This window comes from Seriola aureovittata, chromosome 7 (assembly GCF_021018895.1).
Source record: "Seriola aureovittata isolate HTS-2021-v1 ecotype China chromosome 7, ASM2101889v1, whole genome shotgun sequence".
In the NCBI taxonomy this organism is placed as follows: Eukaryota; Metazoa; Chordata; class Actinopteri; order Carangiformes; family Carangidae; genus Seriola; species Seriola aureovittata.
In genome coordinates, this window is record NC_079370.1 from 11,927,606 (window position 1) to 11,943,333 (window position 15,728).

Genomic DNA, 15,728 nt, shown 5'->3' on the forward strand with positions numbered 1-15,728 from the left:
CATGTGAATGATCTGACTTCACTAATGTGAACGAGGTCACTCAAATATTGGTATGGAAAATTCTGTCCTCCCAAAATATTGGTAGGAACATGTTAAATACATGTTTTAGATGTTTCTTGAAGCTTAGAAAGTATTACAATAAAACACACGAGATGTCTTTATCTTGATTTTGTAAATAGTAGGCGTATAGGCTAATAGTTATAAGCAGTAAGCAACAATCACCGTCATTGCAGATAGCAAATAAAGAATTATAATACAGCCTGATCAATCTCAACAGGGCTGCTGGCTTCTGTGCAGTCCAGCCACACCGGTCTCTGAGAATTTGTGCCTCCTCTCCAGGTACAACAATTGTAAAATGCAATCATCAACTTACAATAAATAAAAAATAACATTTAAAAAAATCTCAGAGTGAACCGTAATGGCGGCTTCTGGCATGAGAGTACGCGCAGTCTCCAGATGCAGCTGTGTGCCATAGGTATGGGCATGTGTGGCAGTGGCGTCTGGCGGTGCCACATCGATTTAAATGTTTTTATTTCTGTGTTCAATGCCTAATTTAACAACATGGAAAAACGTTAATTGGCAATTGGATAGTTACCTATCCTTCTGTATTCCCTGTGAAGTCTTTTTACTTCACTAGGCCTACATTTATCTGAGTTTTAGCCTTCAATAAATAAAAACTACCGAACAGCTTCAAAGCGAATGAATCCATATTCCTTGTAGGAATGACAGGACTTTACACCACACACTGACTTGTAATTTCTTAAAAGTATTTATTGAAATTGTACAATCCTGTTATAACCCCGTTTTATGACATCTCCCATGCAGAACTGTGATGAGAAAAACTGTAAATATGTCTTGAAATTCACATTTTAGCAATTTCTTAACTGACCTTCCCTTCCTGAAAACCTTATAAGCCCCAAAAAATAGAATCTATAAAAGGCAAATCTCTCATAACTTTGCTGTATTTTCCTTTTTTCACATCATCATCCCCCCTTTCCCTCCCCCCCCAAAAAGCCTGAAAACTAATCACACACAACATAAAATTTTAACTGCAGTACAGATCTTAAGTTTTCATGGTTGCTTAAATGGAAAAATCTTCAGTTAAACACTCTCCCCATTCAAACTGCCAAGAAAAAGTGGGATCTGTCCCACACCAGATCCAGGACCAGATTAAATCTTATTGTTCTTCAGGGTAGCACATGAACAACCACGGTAGACGAGATACGTTCTACTTGACCCATGAGTTAAATCTACCACCAGAATTTTAGGATTTCTGTTTTCACTCTACATGTAAACAATTTGTCAGTGCACATTCACTGTATAGGGTTTTCACTTAAAATATCAGGTGGTAAATTGAACACAGTGGATTTTAGGATGAAGTAACATCAACAGAATAGAATAAAACCTTAACTAAAAGGTGGGAAGTTGACTCAAACCAAACTCAGATTTATTATCTAAAGAGTAATTAAGAGGTGATTTGGATACAGGTACATTCACTACGCTCAGCGTGGCATTTTGCATTGAGAATGATGACAATTCCTCAATGGTGTAAGAATCAAACATCAAGTAGATTAATGTCTCAAACCCTATTTTAAAGATTTATTTTACAGATTTATTAATTTGTCACAAACATGAATGCGCCATAATAATGCATTTTCTTTGACAGGTTAACTTAAAAACCATTTTATTTGTAAAGAGAGGGAGTCAGAGACCAGTTCAATTGCATAGCAATTTAATCCATGTCCAATAAGGACTCTTTCCCTGTCACAGGGAGAGGCCCTGTGGTCACTCTCAATCAGCGTTTTAAATCGACCAAGACAATATCAATAAAACTATTGATAACCGCTCACTATCTCTAATAGTGACCATATTCAACAGGCATCGTAGGGTCTTAAAAGAAGCCGTTCCTACACACCATGACTAAATGTCCACTGTACGTCCCCCATTCTAAACCACCAAATTACAGTAAATACAAGATGGGCAGTTTACTTAACAATCAAATCCAAGGTTTGTTTTGTGTCAAGTCAAAGGCTTCCAGGCTCATGTTGGGTAGGTGGTACAGAGAATCTTGTTGAAACGGAAAAAGAAAAAAACATGAGAAACATGCATGGGGTAGGCTTTCCTAATGCCACATACTGAGTGTGCACACAGACAGGCACAAACGCAGATCTCTAATGAGAACCCTCCCAGCTCATGCAGCACAATGCATCTGATCAGGCCCATGGGGCATTTTTGTCAAAAGCAAAGTGCTACATGAGGAGCAAGGGCTTCCCGTTGAGATGCAGCCTATACAGACACCAGTCTCCATTGCAGGAGAGGGTTTCTACTACACATCACAATCTCTATCCACAGTTTGGAGTTCAGTCTCGGAATGTCAACAGCAGCACGTTTTGTCTCTCTCTGTCCTTTCGCATCCCTCCCTCTGTCACTGCAGGTCTCGGTCTTCAAGGTACCTATACTCAAAGGTGAACCCCTCCTTCTTCCTCTGGCCCCATTTCTCATAGTCAAAGTAAATGTAAGTGCCCTGGAGGAACAGCAGAGCGGAGAGAGCAATCATTAATAATCCAAAACGGAATACAACAAACAGACTATCTTCAGGTACTATGGAAATGAACTGTGGTAAAGCTGCACCTGTTCAAACTCGTCAGTGATAGTCTTGGGCTCCTCGTGCCTCTGGAACCACATCATGTACTTGGTGTGAAACCTCCATGACTGTTTCTTCAGAGCCTTGGCAGACAGATACTGAGCCTTGGTGCCCTGAGAGAAGGAGGTCAGAGAAACCATTAAGCTTACAACCATGACTTAAATACATCATGAAGAAGAGAGAAATGGCAGAAGGGGGGGGGGACTGAAAGGTTTACTGGGAGTAAATATGGAGTGGGTGAGTTGACTGAGTGCATGGTTACCTCCAGGTAGTAGAAGATGAAAAAGAGAGTTTCTGTGGACAGTCTCTGGTAGAACTCTATGGAATCAGAGTGGTGCGGTGGTATCTGATGATGGAATGGCAAGGTGGGACACGGGTTCCTCATCAGGTATTGTCTGTAGGACAGAAGCATGAACATTTACAAATCCACATACAATAGATCATGGCAATTTCTTAGCAATTGATACTCTAACAGGTGTAAGTTGTGTGCTTGTTGAAGGCTATTTTCAGCCACAGATTTGGTGTGCTAGTAAGAATTTACAGCAACAGGATGGTGTGTGTGTGTGTGTGTGTGTGTGTGTGTGTGTGTGTGTGTGTGTGTGTGTGTGTGTGGGACTGACTATAAATATACTACTATGTCTGTTCATAATTACAAAGCATGTCACTCATGCAACAGTGTACCTCATTGATGTGGAATGAACTAGATCAGGCTTTTGCTACACTTACAATGCTTGGTAATATAATGAATTAATAGCTGGTTTTGGTCTTTTTGTGTGATTTGATGACAAGAAAAATATAAAATATCAGACTTAATTTTGTGTAGATCATGTAATAGAGAATTTCAGTTTTTCATGAAACAGCAAAAAATAAAGTCTTTATACCAGGATTAAAAGTATATTATTAACTAATCATCAATTTACTGTCATTAATAAATTGTTAAAATGAATTTGTGAAATTATTGTAAAACTGATTTCAAGCCAATAAACAAGTGTTTGTGTCTGTATCTGTCCTAAGTCATAAAACCATGTAAGATGCGTTATAAATGGGTGTAAAAACTGTGATGGCTTTACCTGATCCTCTCAGAGTCTGAGGGGTGTGGCATATGTGTCCAGGCGGACTCTTGCATGGCCTGCTGATAGAGCTGGTCTTTGGGGAGAGGGGTGGGGCCCAGTGGACAGACCCCAAGCGATGGGGGGATGCTGACTTCCGACACGGACGGCTGAGGGGCGGCAGGTGTGCCGGGTGCCGCAGATGAACCAGAGAAGATGTCTACAGGATGAAGAAAAAGTGAAGAACTGTGTCAGTTACACAAATATAGACCACAGCTCCACTTCATACTAATTTCCCAATATCTCAATGTCTTTTCTTTCTTGATAAAGTAAATCTTTTATGCTCTGACTTCTTCTACGGAGCACTTTTCTACTTGCAAAGATTTGCAACACCTGAGCATTTGACTAAGTGTAGCGAAGAAACTGATGAATAATTTAGTCCAGAAAAAGTATAAAACAATAATAAAAGTTCAACCAAAAACAGAAAAAGCAAAACAATGATATGACAGTGAGAGATGCAACCAGCTGTTTAGTGAAAAACTTACTGAAAAAGTTGAAATAAATTTTCTGTCAGTTGACTAACTGGTTAATAATTCAACATTATAGCGTGTTTTCACCCTACTCACTATGAGCTGCTTGTAACGTTTGCAGTTATAGCATCATCTACTACTACAGTTGTTACAAGTTGCTTTGGAGTAAATACACTTCGTTTTCAGTAGCTGGCACGTGCTCAGCATACAGTGATAGGAGGTTTACACTGTGAAATTAATAGCTGACAATTCTTCAGTAAATTCATGTAGAAATAATGCCTGACCATTCCGACCTCTGTCTGTCAGGTGCAGGTTGGGAATCTCTCCATCTAGGCTTGATCCCAGTGCTGCTCTCTCAGCCATCGCCTTCAGAGAACTGAGAGGCTCAGGAGCCTGGGGAGGGAAACAACATTATATTAAGTATAATTATGTTGAAAAGGAATACCAGTGCAGGAAAATGAATTACGAAAACAAACTATTATTACAACTGCTACATGGACCTGCAACAAACTAAAACGCTCAGAGATGTCTTTATGCAGCCATGGTTATGAACAGTGACCTGCACTGGGTACACTAAGTAATGTGTTCCAAAACAGTCAAAGCATTTTCTATCACAGTTAATGTATGCTTGCAGGCTGCCTTAGGCTTTAGATTTTACACTGTCCAATGCTGTCTTTTTTGGATATGTTCTTTAGTAAACCAAAAAAATCTTCACATCACATAATTTCTGTCTAAGTGTGCCATTAGGTACATGCAGGCTTCTTTGTTTGGTATAAATGTGGCTGAGGTTTCTCATAATCTCAAGTTTTGTTTTCTCAGACAATCTCTTGGTGCAGTAAGCTCAAGAAGCCGCTGCTACACCTGAGTGTAATCTAACTGGTTCTCACTGCAAATTCTGGTTACTCGATTAGATAATTAGGTGACTGACACAAGCCTATGACTAAGTTAGTCGACATGTCATAACTCAACCTTGCTAGCTCGGTTCACCTTGAGGCCCTCAGAGGCCTGTGTGTAGGAGTGGGGCCCATTGAGAAGACTCCCTCCTCCAGGTGTGCTGTCTGAGAATGAGGGGGACGGAGAGCTGGGAGGCAGGGTAATGGAGCTGATTAAACTGGGACCATTGTCCATCCTGCACCAGGTATAGTGGAAACAACAGTAAGACAAAGTTAAATTCTGTCATAAAAGAACAAGAAGAAACCTCAAGTTTCAGGAGACAGACATTAAATAACTTACGGCTGACTGGTTGAGGAACTGAGAGATGAGGGTTGGCTGCTTTGCGACTGGCTCGGTGTGCTTAGAGCTGATTCTGTGGAGCTCTCTGCTACTACAGCACTGTAACCTGCGGACAGACGACAGGAAGAACTGGAAAAAAAACTCTTTATAAAGAGAAGACAATGTTGACTTTAACAGATAAGTAAGTAGGCACATAATCCCGATCTTAACAAGTTAACATACTTGTGCTTCCATTTTGCTTGAGTCCACTTGGTGGTCTAGCAGGAGCAGCATTCACCCCTACTCCTCCAACCACGCCGACGTTCCCTCCATTTCCTCCCATCATGCCAACTACACTGGAGGTAGTGCTGACAGAACTTGGGGGCACCTGTGAGGCACCAGGGGCCACACTTTGGCCAGGAACCAGACCCAGAATACTCCCACTCAGAGAGCTGTGAGCCGGACTGGAACCGAGTAAACCAAGCCCTGTCCCCGCCCCGTTGGTAGTGACTCCACTGGAGCCAGAGGTGGGAATGGAAGTGCTGCTCTCTACTGAAATGCTGGACTGGGTGGTGCTGCTCAGACCCAAGCCTCCTGATGCTGCTGCCTGAGCGTAAGGGGCAGGTGTGGAACCCGAAAGGAGCCCTGCCATTGTGTTTAGAGGTGTGGGGTGGCCACCCAGCCCTAAACCAGGCATTTGGTTGGCACTGCTGGTCCCTGTCATGCCACCTTTGCTCAATCCCAGCCCTAGCCCGATTCCCAAACTGGATGCTGGGGTGGGCCCGGATGTGGGCTGAGACTGAGAGTTGGGAACTGATAAACTGGGTGTGCTGGGTGTAAGTAGAGAGGGGGCAGTGGAGGCTGGGAGTAGGGGGTTGCTGGGTGGGCTGGGGGTGTTGTTTGAGGGGACAGAAGGTTTTGTCTGAGTTGGCTGCTGCTGTTGTTGCTGCGGTTGGTTTGGTGGCTGAGGTTGTTGCTGCTGTTGTGCAGGTTGATGTTGATGTTGCTGCACCGCACTGCTGAAGCTTCCTATTAGACTGCTGCTCGTGGGGACTGGAGGAATGCCTCCGACAACACTCGCCATGGACACAAGGGAGGAGGATGAGGAGGACCCAGAGGTGGTGGAGGAAGAGAAAGAAGATAGCAAGGATGGGGTGCCATTCTTCACAGGTGACTGAAAATGACATAGCGCCAGGGAGAGGCATGTCAGACAAAAACTGTGCAGAAGTCAACTAAGGTTGTACAAATTGCATTAGGAGCAAAGTTTACTGTAAACTATGGAGGCCCATATATGCAGGAGATGGTACAAACTAAATCAGAAGTCTCCAACCATGGTCCCACAGAGAAACTTATTCCATTTCAGTGCCTGAGAGGCCAAGACCCTTCAGCCACCGTAACTCTTCAGGACCAAGGGTGAAGAGCGCTTCACTAAACTTTTCATCTACTGACACAGCACAGATGAGAACCTCTCACCTGACTAACTTCACTGTCTGTCGACCGTCCCCTTTTCTTATCGTCCTCTGAGTTCTCCTATAGGAGGAGATACCTTGATATGACATTCCACTTCTGAAACGTTGATGCAGCAAACTAGCCAGTGGATTACAACACAATGGGGCTTGTAGAAGGGTTATATTAATGCAAACTTAAGAGAAGGAATATGTGCAAAATTTATGATTTCTACCCACCATTCCTTTAACATTTTATGAAACAAAGACAAGAACTTACAGCAGTGCAAGTGGCCGGGGATGGAGGGATGGGTGAAGAGGAGGTGGTGGAAGTGGGAGTGCTGCTGGAGTGGAGATACATCTCATCTTCCACATTTCCCTGACCTGACGGAGAAGTTGCAACTAATGCTGCAGCTACAAGTAAAAGATGAGACAGAAACAAGTGTCAAATGTCATTATATCATAACACCATCTTAACACTCCACAGTGCTGTACTCACGGATGTCTTCCAGGTCTAAGTCATCATACAGGAATTCGTTCTCCTCAAAGTCTGGGTCTTGGGACGAATCAATGTAGTATTCAACATCATCCTTGATCTTCTGGATTGCATCCACTGGCACAGAGTCATTGTCCAGCATTCGTAAAATGGTCTCCAACATACGAATGTGGAATCTATGCCTCTCAATCAACCGCTTGAGCTCTTCAATACGGTCTTGCTTCTACATGACAGAAAGAAGACAAATATGAGGTTTATGAAAAATATATTAGCAGAAGTTTTATGACACTACAATACACTGGATATTGGAGGGGAAAACGTTTTTTATAAGTGACAAAAAATACAAAATCCTTGAAAAGGAAGAGATGGGGGAACTTACCTCTTTATCACCCTTCTTCTTTCTCGTCTGTACTGAAAGAGATTCCACCTCACTTTCAAACTGATCCACCTGCATATTTAGAGTGTCTATCGTATTCTGCAGGTGAGGGAAAGATCAGAAAAAGGCTGTTAATAGATTTATTCAAATTTTCATCCTAAAACAGATTCTTAATTATAGGCCTTAATAAGACTCAATTGATAAGTTCTTAATAGTTTATTTAACTAATTCCTTCACTAATTTAATTTGTTTTGTTTTCATTCTAAAGTTGTGTGCTTCTCCTTTGCTTTTGGCATAAAATATCTTTAGGCAATAAAAACATCGATGGTGTATTACTGTTAGCCACTGTCCCGTTTCCTCCTTTTCCCTCTGAGCTGGATCCACTTTCTGAGCGAGCCCCAAGCCTTCTTTAGAGTATGCTTTTGTTTTTGTTTCACGTTCCACCACCTTAAATCGCTCCATTTGCTAAGGCAAGAAAAATCACATAAGCCTTATTTAGTTACACGTGCTGATGCAAAGACATCATGAATTTATACTTTGCACCACCTCGAAAAAATTATTTAAAAGGAAAAAGGAGACAATAAAGAGCCATACCGTCTCTATAAGTTTGCGGTTCTCGACTAGCTGCCTTTTGTCTTTGATCTCGTTTGAGGCCACCCATGTTTTTATCTGGTCTCTCAATCGCTGGGAAGAGCACAGGCGATGAAAATATTAAAACATATTTCCCACTTCAGATAAGCACACTGTTGATCAAGAGTGTAGATAAATATAATAATAATAGTAAAATCAAAATGTGTTTGTTAACTTACCTGTAGTTTTTTAATCTCTTTCTTGAGGTCAGCCTCATATTTTTCCTTCTGATTTGCATTGGCTGCATTGTGGAGCTAAAATGTATGCAAACAAATGAGATATTATAAGTTTTGCCACCGATGGTTTTTGAAATACAGCTTTGACAAATTCAAGATGTGAACGTATTTTACCTTTTGCCAGATATCTTCAAACTGTTCTACGCCTTCAGCTACTTTTTTCAAACATCTATCGATCTCACCTGTGAAGATAAAAGATGTGGTCCAACACCACTGTATATAAATCTGTGCAAAACCAAGTCCTTCACAACTTGTTAAAGAAATAAACAAACTAACGCACTAGTAGATGAAGTCAGTCTGAGTCTGTGTGCAAGATGCCAGTGGGATGGATCTTGTGCAACATTACTGACAGTTTCACCAACAGTCTTACCTTGAAGTTTTCTCTTGTCAGCCATGGCTCTGACTACGACAATGTCCACATTCCGTCTGTCACAAAGTTAGCTGTGTAAAGAAAACAAGACGTGTATCAAAGATAATTCAACAACATACAAATCCCTTCAACAGAGCCATCAGTACATCGGCATCTAGAGAGGGGAACTGACGTTGACTCCAGCTAGCTGGTCGGTTACCGTTAGCTGCACAAATAATATCAGGATTTAAAGACATTTTCAGCCACAATTCCGTGTGACCGTTTGTCTATCGTTAAATTTCCGTGACCGCAGCTGATCTTGCTAATGTTACCGATATAACTGACATGATTGTCAGCTAAAATTAGCCACCTAGCCAGCTAACGTTACTGAGCTAACATTAAGACGAGCCAGTTGCTTAGCTCGTGCACCTCGCTCGATTACTAACTAGCCCGTATCAAAACAAGTACCACGGAGCATGTTGATGGTTGGAATTCATATTCATGCATCATTATTTTGGGGTCCAGTATAGCTTTTATATGGTGGTTTTACGTTGTGAAAGTCACAATATATCAGAATCCGTTCAAATCGTTAACCTGCTAGCTAATGTGGCTAACTGTCTGGCTAGCTAATGTATAAAATGCTAGCTAGCAGCTTAGCTAGCCAAATTTAGGAAAAAGGGAAACTGGGTCAACCCGAGCATCTAGATTTATACTTGATTACGACATTTACCTAGGGTATGGACTTTCGTTTGTCTTTTTTCAAATACAGCCAGAACTAATTCCAGAAAGTCTTCTTTACTTCCAAATTGTGTTTTCTTTTCGACAAGCTCGCTCACTGTAATGTAGTTGAAGATGGACGGTAGCTAAAATCCCACCTCCGCGTTCAGAGCCCGCCCTAAATCCAATCTTCGAGATCTGATTGGGCAGAACTCACGCCTGTCATTGAGACGCATCCGCTGGAATGGGGACCAGTCATTGGCTCAGCGGTGCGATGAATTTTGATTGACACAAAACCAAAGCTGCATCTGAAGTCACACATTTACAATACTGATTTTGTGCAACATTTCTATGTAGTTAACCTTTAATTCCTAAAGTCACTATATGGATATTGCTATAGATTACTTACTTACTTTAGATAGATATTCGATCATTCATGGTAACAAGAGTAAGAAACTGATCTCCATGACAACTGAGCTAACTCCACCCTCTGCAGAAGACTGTGAGATGAGGCTAAAAGCTCAAAAAAAAAAATAATAAGCAAACTTTGATTGAAGATTTTTTTTTTTTGGCAAATAAAAGAAACTCTATTTACAAACACTGATTTTCATTTCTACCTCAAACTGAAACTTGAACTACTATATTGTACTGTACATGATAAAATCTCACATGACCAACTTTGCCATCAGTAATTAAAGTTGAAACTGTTGATTCAGCTGTGAACATGAATAAAAGTAGTAAAATCTTTGTCTGGTTCTGGTCCACATCAGCAAACATAATAAAAATCCACACACCAATCTTTGCTGAACACTTCTAAAACCATAAAAAGTAAAGAAAATGTATAACTTTAAAACTTAAGAATAAAAACAAACATTTCATAGTACAGCCTAATAACCAAATAGCAGTTTGTAATACTTTAATACTGATAATGACTCTGCTTACTGAGGTAAAATCATGAACCATGAAATCATCAATAATATAAACAATGTATTATGGAAGCCATTACGTTTTCTGCCCTAATTTAAATGTGTCTGGGTTGCCAGATCTTTACCAAACAAAGCTGCCCACGACAGTGTGCACAATTTGCCATTGGTCATAATTATGTGATGTCATCAAATCTTGTTACAAACCATGAATACAGAAAATAATATGTACAAAATACAGGTATATATGTACTAGGTAATTAACATTTAATTTTACCTTACATGAACTAAAGTCTGTTGACAATATTCAAGTAAAACTACAAACAGTGCAAAACCTGGCTTAACAGAGGCAGCCTACAGTATCTACTGAACAATTAAAGACACTGGGTGCTCCTTTGTTATCATCGCATCCAGGGCAGTGCAATGATCAGTGAGACAGAGAGGTTGGGCTGGGCATTTCTCCAAACTGTGTGTCTGCCAACACTGACATGTCTGGTTCAGTCTGGGTAAAAAAGCAGAAAATCAGTTAACATAAAATCTATTATTCTATATTGTCAGATATCGGAATGTTCACCTTAATGAGACTTATTAAACCACCCATTCATGAATCCACAGCTATATGTTCATCCAAATCACACATAAACATAAAAAAACGTATAACATTTATGTGTATATATGTTATAAACACATTTGCATGGACAACAGCAGTCTGGCAGAGTCTTTCACCTACCTGTGGGTCTTTATCCTTTTCTTGCCTTGGAATTCGATGCCTTCTCCTCTTTGGTCCAGCAGCATGATGCAACACTGCAGACGATGTGGAACCAGACAGGCCATTGAGACGCTCATCCTCCCCTCCGGCAGCAGCATCTAAATGGGCTCCAGGCTCATCCTGAAACAACAGGCAAAAAATTTAGCTGTACATAACGAGCTTGAGCACATTTATTTATTATGGTGCATCAAATAAAGAGGCGGACAGGCTAGTTCACAGTAATTATAAGGTTGGATTAGCAGTCAGGCAAAGTGGGTAACAGACCTTGACCCATGGTCAATTTGTTTCAATTTGTTTCAATCAATGTGATTTATTTTGAATTTGATAGGGAATTTTCACCACTTACAAGGTGGGTCCTGCCTTATTAGCTAATTTTGTGGTAATCTTAGATCAATTTAGTTCTGAGATCATAATTATTTTAGTCTATATTTTGCACAGTCAATAGCTAATTTGGCCTAGGGACTTCTTCAGAGCTTCATCTGGTAATGGTTAATTGCTATAGTAAAAAAATCATTAATATAGTTTTGTAAGGCTTGGATTGTAGTGGTAACTAGTAGTAGTAGTGGTGAGTAGGGGCTACTACCGCACAGGTCTCTCAGGTCATCAGGTGATGTCAGGTCAATCTATTTGGTAAATCTATTGTCACTGTGCCAACTGAATATTCGTGTATATGGGGATAAAACTAATAGTTAGTTCATATCAATCATTTTCATGCCAATGCATGTGGATGTAAATGTTGTGCGGCTGTTGGCATATGGAAATGTACACATGGAGTGATGTCAGAGACGACCAGCGACATCTCATTTTTTAACAACTCAAGAGTCCATTTTCTTCCTTTTTTTAAATATACCACAAATCTCCACCTATCTTTCTATTTCTCACCTCAAGCATTATAGTGAGCTGGGCATTTCTGTAATCATCCCCATGAGCATCTAAAGTCTTCATGAGAAACCTGTAAGGATTAACGGGACACTCAGATGAGCCATTGCGTGGGAATCTTCTCAGAAATGTAGTTCAGAAATGTAGTTATTGTAATCAAGTTTTATACCTTCTTTCTTTCTTCAAGCGTCGTGTAATTCTTTGTACTTGGTGAAGGCGGCCTAGCATCTTCTGATTGACCTGACAATAACACATAACACATGAGGTGATTACAAATGCACTGATATATATCATAACATCAACAAGATAATCAGAAACATGGTCTAAAAATAATTATATGGTGACAGTATGAGCTCATGTGGATTTAAACATTTAAAAAAAAAATATGTAAGTCCATACCTAGATATGATGTGAGAAGTCAGGCACTAAATGTTTTTAAACCCAATATAATCCATATTGAAATACAGTGAGGAAGTGTGTGCAAAATAACCCACATACTGCATATGCACATATATGCAAGCTCACACACACGCACACCTGTTCAATTTCCTTACACCTCCTACTCAGAGCCAGATATTTCCTCTTATCTAGAGCTCTTCTGTCTTCGTCCTCTTGCACTGTGCTCTCAAGCAGCTCACTGCCTCCTGGGCCCAGCTCCACCTGCAGAAAAACAATTTTGTGTGGTTTGTGTGTTGTGGTCAGCTCTCTGTGTCAGTGCTTTCACTATTGTGTTTCAAATGGAACAGCTAAAACAAAAAGGAAATTTCAGTTGTTGAATCAATCATAAGCAGATACTTTCTTCACCCACTAAGCTACATAGATGTGACCGCACCTTTACACTCTGAATTCAAATATTCCTTCCTCCTTCCTTAACGCTAATAGAATTACAAATGTCTGTCACAAATTCAAGATAAGATTCTGACTTTGCATGCATAGATAATGTTTAAGGCATATTTAACTGAGAAGCTCGATTCAGGGTGTGATTGTAGCTTCTTTCTTCAAACACAATGCTTCTCAGACCGATTTAAATACATTATTTTAGTGTTGAAGCTAAGATGTGGTGTTAAAACTGGTAATATTAGTGACTTGGTACAGTGAGTAAAAAGACAAAATATTTTCTTGTTACTTTAGTGGCACAGCAAGCACTGGCTAGGTGTTGCTGCTTACCTGCATCAACATTACTATTACCACCATTACGATGTTCATTAACATTACCTCTCCAGGTCCCAGCTCCACACCGCCTGGCTCCAGCTCTGCCTCCAGGATATGTCCTCCAAACAGAGGAGGCAGGGCCAAACCAGAGAAATCCTCCATCATCTGGACAGGAAGAGCGAAAAGATCATCTGTTTTTGTTGCTGTAAACATTTCTACACAACAGTTTAGGTACAAGCAGCATGTGTAGGTAGAAGTTCACTATACCTCTGGTGCAGCAAAGACATAAAACAGACAGAAAAATGTGACCAGTTCATTATATTTATGACGGACAAACACTACCCATAACAGTGGCTTTAGCCATGTAAGTGTAAAGAACATATTTCTGTGCTTTTACAAAAAACACAGGAGGTTTGAAAATTGAAGTCATCGTTTTCGATTATGCAGCTTGTGATCGACATCAACATAAATGACGTTTTGAGTAAATTCGACTAATACTGAAAATAATCGTTAGATAAGGTTCTGGTATCATCAGTGGCTAACTATCATACTAAACAACAAGCTATCAATGTATCCATACTTACATTTCTGAATCTATCAACAGTGCAGCCTGAGTCCCGGTTTTAAAACTCCACTGCAAACTGTCTGAGTATGAGTTTGTGGTCTACACAGCCAGGTTAGCTATGAGCCTGTATTAACATAACATATGCTGGCTGAACTCAAACGTAAAGCAACGCAAGGGCAGCTCTTCTTTCTCACTCTCCTCGATAAACTGATGTTTATGTGCGACGTGCGTCGCAGAAAAAACACGTCGGTTAGTAGGTACTACATTTCCCATGAGCATCCGGTCGGTTCAACTACACCAGACAACATGGCGGGTATGTGAATATTGTGTCATCTTTTGTACACCTAAACGGTGAAAGTAGTTTTAATGCGTCCTCCACATAACATAAATAAATACTTAGAATAATCGAACTTACGTCAAGTTTGTGTCAGAATTACTTTAACACAATGATATCCATTCGAAATAAAACGAAAATTGTGACCTTGGATGTGTTGCTAACGGTGGCTAACGTTAGCTAACCGTAGGCTGATAGTCTGCTGTGGAGGAATCTAACCTGCCTGGGTTTGTGGGGGTTTTTCTACAGGAATCGGAGCTTTCCTGAAGAATGCATGGAATAAAGAGCCTGTCATCCTGGCCTCCTGTGCGATTGGAGTGATCGGTTAGTAACTCCCCGTTTACATTTAATCTAGCTCAGAAATGTGTGAGAGACAGAGCACAACATTGTACAACTTGCTTCAGAAATACTGTACTTAATTATGACTATAGCAACAAATCAACATTTAACATTTAACATGAAAAGAGAGAATAACCGATATCCCAAATATTGGACCCCTAAGATTCCACTGGCATATGTTTACTTCACATCAGTTGTCTTGTGATTATTCTCATTTAATTAGCTTAACTTTACCTTAACCAGTAACTTTTTGTTAACTGACCACTGAAGATACAATGTCCTGCAAGTGTAGTTAATGTTTTGAGTGTTAAGTTAAAATAATGTTGTGTTTTCTCAGGTGTTGCTATTCCATTCATCAGCCCCATCACAAAGTATACAGGAATGATCAATTCAGCTGTGCCATACAACTACCCAGGTAAACACTGTTGTCATGTTACAGCAGGTTGTCTTAAGTGTCACATTTCTGATGCAAGTGCAACAACACTGAGTGTTCCAGCTGTCAAAACTAATAGCTGTACATGCTCAGGCAATTATTAACACTTCTCTTTTTTTCCTAATGCAGTTCCTGTGCGAGATGATGGAAACATACCTGATGTCCCTGCACATCCATCTGAACCCAAAGGAAATAACCTGGAATGGCTTAAAAATCTGTAACTTCACATTCTCACAATCGACACCTGTGCTATTCCTCTTGTTCATATCCGTCTACATAGCTGTTCCACTTATCGATGTCCCACAATAAAGACTGTCTATTTAATTCTACTTATGTGCCATATTGTTTTGTTTGGATACATTCAATACATTTGGATGGAATGCACGTTTTATAACTTTATAAAACCACATGAAGATGTCAGACAGTTTTCTTCATCTAATTGCCTTAGTTGAACTAGGCTTAAGTTTAGCGCCTCCAGTCTTTTAAGTATTTTGTTAATTTGGATTGGGCTGTTGGAATTTGAACATGAAGCTAAAATGTAATTTTTTTTTATTTGTCTCTTAGAGTAAACCCTAAAATAACCTAAACTTCACTTTTAAAGAAGTTTGGATGAAATCTTTTTTGACTTTCCACTCAAAGATAGCTGCTGG

At 40.2% G+C, this 15,728-nt stretch overlaps 3 protein-coding genes across 5 annotated transcripts; 1 reads left to right on the top strand and 2 right to left on the bottom strand.

Annotated features, from left to right (window-relative positions):
- Positions 1 to 750: 750 nt before the first annotated feature.
- Positions 751 to 9,856, bottom strand: cnot3a (CCR4-NOT transcription complex, subunit 3a). Of its 3 annotated transcripts, none has more exons than XM_056379992.1 (18): positions 9,698 to 9,856; positions 8,989 to 9,059; positions 8,733 to 8,800; positions 8,562 to 8,636; positions 8,347 to 8,436; positions 8,089 to 8,217; positions 7,756 to 7,851; positions 7,380 to 7,599; positions 7,161 to 7,294; positions 6,909 to 6,965; positions 5,679 to 6,609; positions 5,457 to 5,562; positions 5,211 to 5,352; positions 4,517 to 4,616; positions 3,715 to 3,913; positions 2,907 to 3,039; positions 2,632 to 2,757; positions 751 to 2,524 (listed from the first exon to the last, which is right to left on the bottom strand). In XM_056379992.1, the coding sequence occupies exons 2-18, from the start codon at positions 9,011 to 9,013 to the stop codon at positions 2,426 to 2,428; spliced, it is 2,730 nt and encodes a 909-aa protein (XP_056235967.1). In that variant the 5' UTR covers positions 9,014 to 9,059; positions 9,698 to 9,856; the 3' UTR covers positions 751 to 2,425. The 3 variants fall into 3 exon arrangements, with proteins under 3 accessions (XP_056235967.1, XP_056235966.1, XP_056235968.1); XM_056379991.1 differs by having other exon boundaries at positions 4,508 to 4,616; XM_056379993.1 differs by lacking the exon at positions 6,909 to 6,965 and having other exon boundaries at positions 4,508 to 4,616.
- A 657-nt stretch (positions 9,857 to 10,513) lies between these two features.
- Positions 10,514 to 14,169, bottom strand: tfpt (TCF3 (E2A) fusion partner). The gene is made up of 7 exons (XM_056379996.1): positions 13,992 to 14,169; positions 13,471 to 13,572; positions 12,793 to 12,915; positions 12,425 to 12,495; positions 12,259 to 12,328; positions 11,338 to 11,496; positions 10,514 to 11,109 (listed from the first exon to the last, which is right to left on the bottom strand). Exons 2-7 carry the CDS (start codon positions 13,570 to 13,572, stop codon positions 11,035 to 11,037), a joined length of 600 nt encoding a protein of 199 aa, XP_056235971.1. The 5' UTR covers positions 13,992 to 14,169; the 3' UTR covers positions 10,514 to 11,034.
- A 48-nt stretch (positions 14,170 to 14,217) lies between these two features.
- ndufa3 (NADH:ubiquinone oxidoreductase subunit A3) lies at positions 14,218 to 15,407 on the top strand. Its single transcript, XM_056379997.1, has 4 exons — positions 14,218 to 14,285; positions 14,556 to 14,630; positions 14,983 to 15,060; positions 15,208 to 15,407. The coding sequence occupies exons 1-4, from the start codon at positions 14,279 to 14,281 to the stop codon at positions 15,297 to 15,299; spliced, it is 252 nt and encodes an 83-aa protein (XP_056235972.1). The 5' UTR covers positions 14,218 to 14,278; the 3' UTR covers positions 15,300 to 15,407.
- The last annotated feature ends 321 nt before the right edge of the window (positions 15,408 to 15,728 follow it).